This window comes from Lupinus angustifolius, chromosome LG14, assembly GCF_001865875.1.
Source record: "Lupinus angustifolius cultivar Tanjil chromosome LG14, LupAngTanjil_v1.0, whole genome shotgun sequence".
Classification (NCBI taxonomy): Eukaryota; Viridiplantae; Streptophyta; class Magnoliopsida; order Fabales; family Fabaceae; genus Lupinus; species Lupinus angustifolius.
In genome coordinates this window covers 5,856,685-5,867,856 of record NC_032022.1, presented here as the reverse complement: position 1 = coordinate 5,867,856, position 11,172 = coordinate 5,856,685, and the positions used below count along the sequence as shown (strand labels likewise).

Genomic DNA, 11,172 nt, shown 5'->3' with positions numbered 1-11,172 from the left:
GTTGATACTGGAACTTGTCCAGTTGGCAGCATGAGCAATAAATTCCTTACCATTTATGGACTAAATAATTACAGTAGCACAACAAGGCAAGTATGGAATTACTGGCCCTCTTGAATTAGAATTTTACCCTAAGCTCTTATTGAACACTCTTTGTACTTACTCTAATGCTTTGTTTGGATTATTGTTGTGAAATCCGAGTTGGACATCAAATCGGAAGAGGTCTCGTATTAGGTTTAACTGGTTTAAATGGTTAAACCGTTTAGTTGAACGGGTGATTTAATATATAATTAATAATTTTTACAAACAGATATATAATTATATATAAATGTTAAATTTTATATAACTAATAATTATGTATAATTATATTGAAACAATATCTCTCAATATTTTGTTGGGATCGAAGTAAAACAAAACATTAGAGTTATGTTCCATTTTTTTTAATTTTAAGTAAACCGCCTGGTTTACTTCTCGGGTTATTATGATTTAACGAGGTTTAACAAGTGGTCTAACTCTCATTCGGTAAAGATTGTTAACTAGAGCCGTTTTCAAGTCCGGTTAGTGGTCAAACTGGTCGGATTGCCTAGTATGGTCCGGTTCTCACAACACTGGTTTGGATAGAGAGTGGAAAATAAGAGAAGAGAGAGATGTGAGAGAAAGAGATATATGAGAAATAAAGTTGATTTTTGTGTTGTTGATATGAAAGAAAGATAAAAGAAAGACAAGAGAAAGAGGTAGATATAAATGTTTGAATGACAAAAATATCTGACAATAAAAAAGAATTTAAAAAATATCTTATTATTAATTAAAAAAATAAGAATTATAACTTTAAAATTTATTACAAATATTATATTATTGTAATTTCAAATTTTAGCTTTTAATTATAATTATGAAGTAAGAAAATATAAATGAAAAAATAATTATGAAAAATTTATATAAATAAATAATGATATAATATTGAGTAATGCAAATGATTTTTTAGTCATTTCATCAATTTTCTCACTTTCTCACCATATAAGGAGAGAAAATTATTTTATGGCTCCTATCCACTTTTTACTTTTCTCATTCATTCTTCTCTTCAAACCAAATATGAGAATTTATTTATTTCTCTTCACTCTTTCTCTTTCTTTCCTTTCTCTACTCTACCAGAGAGGCTAAAGGTCCAAGTTGAGTTTTGGAGAGTGAAGAATGAAAATGGAGGCTTCAAAACCCTCAAAGAATTGTATTTCATTACATTCAAAACTTAACTCGCAAATGAATTTAAAATGTTATGTATGTGCACTCTAAGTGTTGCCTTATGACTCACCATTAAACTACCTGGTGTGAATACATAACCTAACATAGACCTCTGACCATCAAGGTCTAGAGCGTAAATCAATTGCCTAGTTTAGAGGTGGGACAACTTGAGGTCTTACAACCATAGACAAAGCAACAGGTGTGGGAAGGACACACATTAGATTGAAAGACTTGAATGAAGATGTATGTACATAGAAATTGTCAACAAGGGAAAATTGCAAACTGATATTTTTCATTATGCACTAAATAGCACACTAAAATAAGCAAAGAAAAAGATGTTACAATTAGTTTCAAAGTTAAATATAATAACTCCCTTAAAGTGGAAGTAACTTGCTAAACTACACACTCAACCACTAACACAATACATAAACTGAATATAATAAAAAATATCTAACATTACTTCTCTTAAATATTAACTCTGCTGCTGCAACTTGCAAACACCCAACAAATTTCTCAAATTTTGGAATGAAGGTGCTTTGAAGGGTTTGGTAAAAATGTCAACCAATTGATCTTCATTTTTGTAGTACTTCAAGACAATTATTCTATCATTGTTGAGGTCTCTCAAAAATAATACTTAACATTGATATGTTTACTTCTTCCATGAAGTACATGATTTTTGGAGAGTTTGATGGTTAAAGTATTATCACAATATATTGCAGTAGTCTTCTCTTGCTTGAAATATAGTTCTTCAAATATTTTCCTCAACCAAATGGCTTGACAAGTACAAGTTAAATCAGCAACAAGCTCAGCGCCAATGGTTGATAATGTGACTATAGGTTGCTACTTAGATAACCATGAGACAACCCATGTGTCAAGCATGAAAACATAGTCCGAAGTATTTCTCCTATCATCTTGATCCCCTGCAAAATCACTATCAGTGAACCCAATCAATTCTGATTTTTCACCCTTTTTGTAAAATAACTTAAATTGTTTTGTTCCTTGAAGATAACGAAGGATTCTTTTTGCAACTAAGAGATGCATTTCAGTTGGACTTTCCATGTTTTTACTAATCAAGCTGACAAAATGCATTATGTCAGGTCTTGTAGCAGTTAAATAGATCAAACTACCCACAATTTGCTTAAATAGTGTGTTATCCACCTTTTTCCCTTCAGAAACTTTGTTTAGCTTCAAATCATACTCATATAGAGTACTTATAAGATTACAATATTGCATCTGAAACATATTTAAGAGTTCTTAGGTATACTTCTTTTGAAAAATAAAATATCTATTAATTGATTGCATTACTTCTATACCAAGAAAATAATGCATCAAGCCAAGATCAGTCGTTTCAAACTCAACCATTATAGACTTTTTGAACTTTTCAAATATTCTCAAATCATTTCCAGTAAATATAAGGTCATTAACATATAAGGAAAAAGTAAGTATTTTTCCTTCAGATCCAACTTTAACAAAGTATATGCTTAATTGGACATTTCTTAAATCCTTCTTTTAAAAAATATGCCTCTATTCAACTATACCAAGCTCTTGAAGTTTATTTTAGTCTATAAAGTGCTTTCTTCAATCTATATATTTTATGTCATTTCCAACTTTAATATAGCCAAGGGCTGATCAAAAAATACATGCTCACCCAAGGTTCCATGAAGGAATACTGATTTAACATCCACTTGATAGGTAGGCCATGAGTTTTGAGCTGCTATGACAATCATCAATAGGATGATATCATGTCTTACAACTGGAGCGTACATCTCTTTATAGTCCGCATTATATTCTTGTTTTTATCTTTTTGCCATCAATCTTGCCTTATACTTGTCAACTTCACCATCTTCTTTTCTTTTAGTTTTGAAAAGTCATTTTACACCAACAACTTTCTGCCCATCTAGAAGATCAACAAGTTACAATGTATGATTTCTTTCCATGGCTTCAATTTCTTCATCCATTACCTTTTGTCATTTTGTTTTTTTGGTGGCACTCTCAAACGTTGTGGGATCACAATCTAGAAAAAAAAGGAGTAAAAGGATTATCAATTTGATTAATTTCAGTTACCTCAAAATCTTCCATCCAAGCTAGTCTTTTTCGAATATGACTTCTATGAGGTTCTACATATGCACCTATTGAAGTTTAAGTTATTGGTGTTGCAATTTTTTCTTCTCTTTCATGTTCAACTTATGAATTATTTGTACAAGGCTATTGTCCATTTTCTTGTTCATCATCTTCACATCCAAATTCTGAAGTATTCGGAGTAGGTTGTTGCACATTCCACTCCCAAGTTCTTTCTTCATCAAATATGATATCTCTACTTGTCGCAATCTTTTTAGTGAGTGAGTTGTACAATTTATATACTTTAGAGGCTTCACTAACACCAAGGAATACACATTTTTCATCCTTATCATTAAGTTTCCTCCTTTTCTGGTCTGGAACATGGGCGTAAGTTATGCAACCAAAAATTCTCAGATGCTCAACACTTGGCTTGTGTCTATTCCATGTTTCTTCAGGTGTTATGTTCTTCACAGCAAAGGTGGGACTTCTATCCAACAAATGAATGCTCCAATTCACAGCTTCTAGCCAAAAGTTTATTGGCACTCCACTCATTTTCAAAATGGTTCAAACCATGTTCAAGATTGTTTGATTTTTCCTTTCTAGAATGTCATTTTGTTGTAGTGTGTAAGATGTTGTAAGTTGCCTCTTAATTCCATATGTGTTACAAAAATATGCAAATTCTTATGAGTTGTATTCACCACCATGATCACTGTGGAGAACCTTGATTGCATGTCACTTCCTTTTTCAACAAGTGCTTTGTAGTGTCTGAAAACTGATAGAGTCTTAGATTTTTCCTGCAGAAAATAAACTCACATTTTTCAACTATAATCATCAACGAATGTAATGAAGTAGTGTTTACCACCATTTGAGGTAGGATTAATTGGCCCACAAATGTCAGAATGGATCAACTCCAAAACTTGCTTGGCTCTCCATGATCAACTCCAACAACACTTTCTTCTCAAATTTGAGATAGATTGACTGTTTGTGGAAGATTTACCACCATGTTTTTCTGCTGAAGAATCTTCAATCCATTGAAATTTAAGTGGCCATAGAAGAAATTCCAAAGCCATGAGGGATCCTTCACTTCACTCGTTAAGCAAGTTTGTGCACTTTGAATCTTTAAAGGAAACAACCTGTTAGAACTCATTTCAACAACTGCAATGGCTCCTATGATAGGATTATATATTTCACAAGCATCTTTTTGTATGGTTATTATATAACCTTTTTCCTACAATTGAACATCACTCAACAAATTAATTTTCAAGTCAAGAACATAGAATACATTAGAGATGGTTTCCACCAAACCGTTCTTGGTTTGAATTTTATTATCTCATTTTCCCAACATATTTATAGTAGAACAATCACCAAAACTCACTTTAGAATGAAAGTTTTTGTCTAAATAAGAGAAAGATGACTTACTTCCACAAATGTGGTAACTACAACCAGTATCAACATACGATACATCAGATTGGAATTTCTCATGAGTTGTCATAAGCAATGTTTCTTTTTCATTCTTCTCTACAAAGTTACATATTTCTCCCTTTCCTTTATAGTTAGGCAATTTTGTGTAACGCTCAGAGGCATAATGGCCAAACTTATGGCATCTATAACACTCTTCCTTGTTGTTAGTGAGTATTGCATTTAAAGTTCATGTTGGAATCTCTATTTGATCGACTTCCATGTCCTCTACCCCTACCCATTCCTCTGAAGTTATTGGAATGAGTAATGGTAGAAGCCTTCAATACTTGTTCCTCCATTGTTGAACTTTTATACATGTTTTGTTCATGAACCAACAAGGAACTTTGAAGCTCATCAATGGAGAATTCATCAGTGTCACTGGACTCTTCAATTGAGCACACCATATAGTCAAATTTTGGTATGAGTAAGCGTAAAAAAAATTCAACAATGAGGGTGTCTCCCATCTTTTTTTTCATGAATTTGCATGTTGTTTGCAATTCTCATGACCCTTGAATAATAGTTATTAACTGACTCATTTTCCTTCATTTGCAAAGTTTTGAAACCCTTCTCAAGGCTTGAAGTTGAGCACGTTTGAAGCCTTGATATTTCTTCTTCATTGAATCCCAAATATCTTTGTAAATTTCTTTGCAAATAATTATTTCTAGGATAGAGCGATTAACGGCTTGCAATAAAAAGTTTTTGGTCTCAAGTCTTTCAATTTTATTACATCGTGCTCTCTGTTTTGTGCAACAATAAATTCTCTGACTTTTTTTGTGTTGCAACACCATCTTCAACCACTTGCCAATACTCCTTGGACCTGAAGAGATTTTTCATCAACATATTCCAATACTCATAGTAACCATCAAAGCGTGGAATGGTTGGTTGCACAAAATTATCAGTAGTCATTATTTCAACCTACTATAATTTTGCTTTTGTTTGTATTGCATTACTCCAAAAAAAATTAGTACTTTGCAAAAAGAGTTGCAATAGAATGGAAATGGCTAATTGCAGTAGAATGAGAATGGTTAATTGCGTAAAGAATTAGTATTTTGAAGAAAGAGTTGCTGCAGACTGAAAAGGAAATTCACGTGGCTCTTGATACCAATGTCAACAAGAGAAAGTTGCAAAGTAATATTTGTCATTATGCACTGAATGACAATCTTAAAATAGGCAAAGAAAATAGAGTTAGGATCTTCTTCATTAATGGAGAGATAAATGGTCACTTTTGCACTTCAATAAATGGGTAAAAATATTATATAATTGTATTTTAAAGATAAAAATGTCAAATCATATTACATTTTCTCTTGTTTTGGGTGCACTTGCATCTCCATTAATGGAGATGTTACAATCAATTTCAAAATTAAACATAATAACTCCCGAGGTAACTTTCTAAACTACCTATCCAACTTCTAACACATTACATAACTGAATATAATAAAAAATATCTAACAGAAAGAATAAATAAATTCTTGACAACACATTAAAAGTTTAATTCTAATTAAAATTCAATCATAAATAATTTCACCGAAAAATCTAAATACAATTGTTTCTAAATGTGATGTGTTGCATCCCAAATGTACCTATTACTCAAGTTTCTTACACCACTTAAGAGATGGATCAATCTAATAGATGGTATAGTCTGACTCTAGATTTTCCATCTTTCAAGAAACAATGTGGAATCAGCAATCTTTCAAAGGCTAATAATTTGCCTATTCACTCCAGCTAATTATTAAGCCAAAATATATATAAAAAAATATATTTTAAACTTTTTTAATTAGACTACAACTCCAAACAAGTTTACCGCGCCAATGCCATGTATCCCAACTGATAGAAGCTCAAAGTAAATAAATGAATATTCCTTTCCAATGGTACATACATTAGGGTGGATATTTGTCATGACCTTGTGATTGGTTAGAAAAAATATATTTAAATTAAAATTTAATTTTTAAGTTGTTCCATAATTAGTGTCACTTCATGTGTCATGATCTTGTGATTGGTTGGAAAAAAATATTTAAATTAATTTTTAATTTTTAAGTAATTTTTTGATCAATCACAAGATCATAACACATGAAGTAACACTAAGTTTAACACAGCAGATGTGCACTCATATATATTAGGACTTAGGAGCATGTAATGACCATGATTATCACTCACCAAGCTTTGTTTCAATTCTAAGATGTGTCTTGAAAATATCCCCAGGCCTAAGTGTTTACAGATTTGGTTAGGGATGTATTAACATATCTCTAGGTAAATTCACGTAAGTATAAAATTTCAATAGATTGTTGGATATTTTAAGTATGAAGAAGTCTCATATTGTGTATAAATGAATAAATTAAAGAGTATATAAGTGGATAGACCTATAAATCTAATATTTTAAGGTTGTGATGTCAAGTTTACTTATATGTTTCTTTCACTTAATCTATAAAAGAATGTTATAGCTCATAAATAAAGATTTCTGAACATAGAGAATTCCATGTTTGACAGTTCAACATTATCACCCTCCTTGGCTATCCATTAAAATATTTTATGTTTGATTAAACTTTTCCTCGTACCTCATAACACAATCAAGCATTTCATGAGTTATTCTATCAGATAACCATAACATTCATAAAGACGATCGCGACTCGATTTTCGGCTGCACGACTTTATTTAGAGTCACTATTATATTTTATAGTTAAAAATGTAGAAAATTACTTAAGCCTAATTACCCTGGGTTTTTGGGTTTTTTATATCCAGGTTTGGGAGTCGGTTACATAGTAAGGAATGTATTATCACCCTACTCGCCCACCTCAAGCAGTACCTTTCATTAAAATATATGCATTTATTATTATTTATTATTATTATTATTATTATTATTATTAAATTGTTTGACTAATTAATTAATTATTACTAAAAAAAATTATTTATTTTTATTATTCTGCCTAAAAAGATTGACTCTGGTCCTACGTATCCCTATTAAGGGAATCAAGACTTACGTAGTTCTTTAAGTAGAGAACAATTTATTGGTTGATCGTATTTTAATCAAGAAAAATATATTTTTTAGCTAAAATACCTATTTTTCAAGTTTTATTTATTATTGAAAATAGTTGTAATTTGATTAATTTTTGTTATTTATTTAATCACGAAAGTGTAATTTAATCAATTTTAAGATTTAATCTATTGAAAAGAAGCGGCGTAGCGGGACCTTTCGAAGATGATTTAAGAAGAAAGAGGCCTCCAAGGTGACCTTCTCTCCATCTTTGATTAATTCTCAAAATTATTTTCTTTTTGAACAAAACATTTTTTTTATTTATGTTTGAGGTGTATTATTTTATAACAATTCACAATTTCATTAATAAGGATTTTGATTAATTATGGAATAAAAAATAAATTTTATTTGATCAAATTTTTTAATAACATGTTCACAACCCATTTTAGAAATAGTAAGAATAATTATGGGGAAATTATTTAATTACTATGTCTACAAGGTATTTACTATCTATTATTAATGCCATAAGATGTGATTACCAACAATATAATTTCAGATTTATAATTAAAGATGTAATCTATGTAGGTTTGATAAAAGAAATACATTGATACCAAAACATACATTTTAAAAAAAAAAATACATTTAAAGAGACCTACCAGCACTATGCAGAGCCAAAGGGGATGTTGGGACTGCTTGAGGACACGTGGCAACAGAGGATTGGGCAAGGCGCTTCTGCTGGACGTCGATGGACACGTGTCGGGATTCGATTCGCTGAAGCAGGCGGGTGTAGGGTACCAAGAATGATCTCGTGCGCAGGGGATCCACACTTTAATCAGTGGCGTGGATCGAATGTGGGCGAGTGCAGGGACACGGAGTGCACTCGTTGGCGTGGTGTGCTTTGGTTGGGCTGAAACAGGACTGCACGAATGATTCTGTGCACATTGCTGTAGTGGAACCCGTGTTCGAGTGGGTATAGTGATATGGTGTGGCGTGGCGCAGCGAAATCTGGACGCGTTTCGACGCGTGATTGGTCGGAGGTTGGGGGTGGTTGCACGACGTGAAAAATAGGCACGTTCGTACCTAGTCAATTTTGGGTGCTTTTTTTGGTATATTTCAATGTTCTCTGTGTGTTTTTCGGCAGCCAAGAGAAGAAGAATAACCTAATACCACTAACACATATTTATAATAATTTTTTAACCTAACCTAACCCTAACAAATTGCTAACAAAATAATATCCACTAACCTATAATCTCATATTAGTAGGCACACACAAGTCAGATTTGACTTGGAGTTTTACTATTTTTTTAATTCATTATATTTATCTTTTCATTTAATAAAAATGCATTTTAAAATGGTTTAAGTATTTATTACTTTTATATATATGAATTAATTCAAAATAAAATATTTTTGAATATGTCTAAATTATTTTTAAATTATGTTTTCAAAAAAGTAAAATAAAAAATTATTTTATTGCTTATTTGGAATAAAAAATGTGTATTTAGAATATGTCACTTATTTTACTTATCTATTTTATAAATTCGAATTTAATACTGAAAGTTAATAATAAAAAAATCTTTTTAATTATCTTTTATTTATTTTATAATAAAATTTGAAAAAATAAAAATAAAAGATTATTTTTATCCTTTTTCAGAGAAATGATTATAGGTTTCTTTAAGGTCCATTTTAACTTAATTCTCTTTTCTTATTTTTATTTATTATTTTAGACAATAACATATAGGCTTATAGGCTTATAGAAGCCCAAAAAGTTTTGTTTAAAATCTTTTGACGAAAAAATTGTATAGGTTTTCAAGCCCTTTTTTTTATATTTTTTACAAACTTAATTTTTTTTTTGAAATTAAGCTATTTTATTTTAATCTGATCAATTTAATTATCTATGAATTTTTGGTTAACCTAATTAGTTAGATATATGAACCTTAATTTGTTTACTTTAATTAAATTTTTTTATATTTCTATTTATTTAAAAGCTTTGGGCTTTTTTTAGGTCGGACAAAAATGAGTGTTCACAATTACCTCCATCAAACATTTATCATATTCATGTATTAAGGAGTTAGTCTAGTGATACAAGGTCCAAAATTAAATCCTCAGGACCAAAAGGTCAAAATTTTGATGCATAAGAGTGACACTTGTTAGGAAAGATAGTGACACACCCTGAAAGGGTTAGTTCTTTATCCATATGATAAGAGGATACCCTTAGTAATACTAAACCAATATATTACAATATTCATGTCACACAACAAGAGCGTTAGAGTCAAGAAATCATGCACAATGATAGCATAGCTGATCTGCACAGTTCTGTACTTTATATGTAGAAACATAGTGACGATTCCAAATCATTTGAAAGAGAGTATATTTTTTCTCTCCCTCATTTTAAGTCATGTAACTGTTGTTCAATTGAAAATCGGGTTAAGACAAAACAAGCAAAAAACAAAATGTATAAAAAATGTAGATTAGAAGGTATATAGAGATATGACAGGATCTCTTTTATACTGGATTGTGTTAGACGTAATATCATGTTAAGTTGGTTTATGTACTCTATTTCAAGTTGATTCAAGAGTAACACATTTATCACTAGTTAAAACAATATTTAGAAATTTGAAAGGTACCATTAATCTTAGTCTATATGATAAGATAAATGTTGAATGTGAATTAGTTGGATTCTGCCATGTTAACTATACTCGGGACATAATTGAAACAAAAACAAAAATGGGGGATGTCACTTCATTAGAGATAATTTTGTCTCATAGTATAACAAGAGGTAGATCATGCCCCAACTAAAGGACTATAACATTTATGTATATGTGATAATATTGTTTTCTTAATCTTTCTAAGAATAAAATCCTATATTATAGGACAAACATGTAAAAATTGAAAAATGGATACTTTTTATCGTGATTAAGAGTCCTAAGAGTTCTATGATATTTGGAAAAAAATATTGTGAATAAAGAAATTGGGAAGTTACTTATTTATCTATATGACATAATCTAGCATGTCAAATATTAAAATCACACAACATAGACATAGAAGATATATTATTCATATTGAGGTTTATTTTAAACATTTCAACATTGGTTTACCTTTTTCAAACAAAGACCTCATTCCTAGTAAGAATTATAAATATACCCTTATAGTTTGAGCATACTCATCATTGTTTATAAGAAATCCAAAAACTAGATTGTTCCTCATTTTTGGATACAACTTCTTTAATAATAGTTGTCTTTCTAGAGGTGTGAGAATCACCTAACAACACTTTCTTACATTCAACTATAGTGTATGTCATGAAGATAACATACTCATAGAAGACATGGTGACAAGCGTAAGTAGCTACCCACTACCTATCTGATCCAACAAGTTTGACATTAGAAATCACAATAAGAGATGACTCTCCGATCAGGTTATGCGGATGGAGTTGTAGTTCTTTTTCACGTCGCAGTCTT

General features: G+C 30.7%; 1 protein-coding gene across 1 annotated transcript; it reads right to left on the bottom strand.

Annotated features, from left to right (window-relative positions):
* On the bottom strand, positions 2,074 to 2,475 carry LOC109326331 (uncharacterized mitochondrial protein AtMg00810-like). Its single transcript, XM_019559023.1, has one exon. The coding sequence runs from the start codon at positions 2,473 to 2,475 to the stop codon at positions 2,074 to 2,076; it is 402 nt and encodes a 133-aa protein (XP_019414568.1).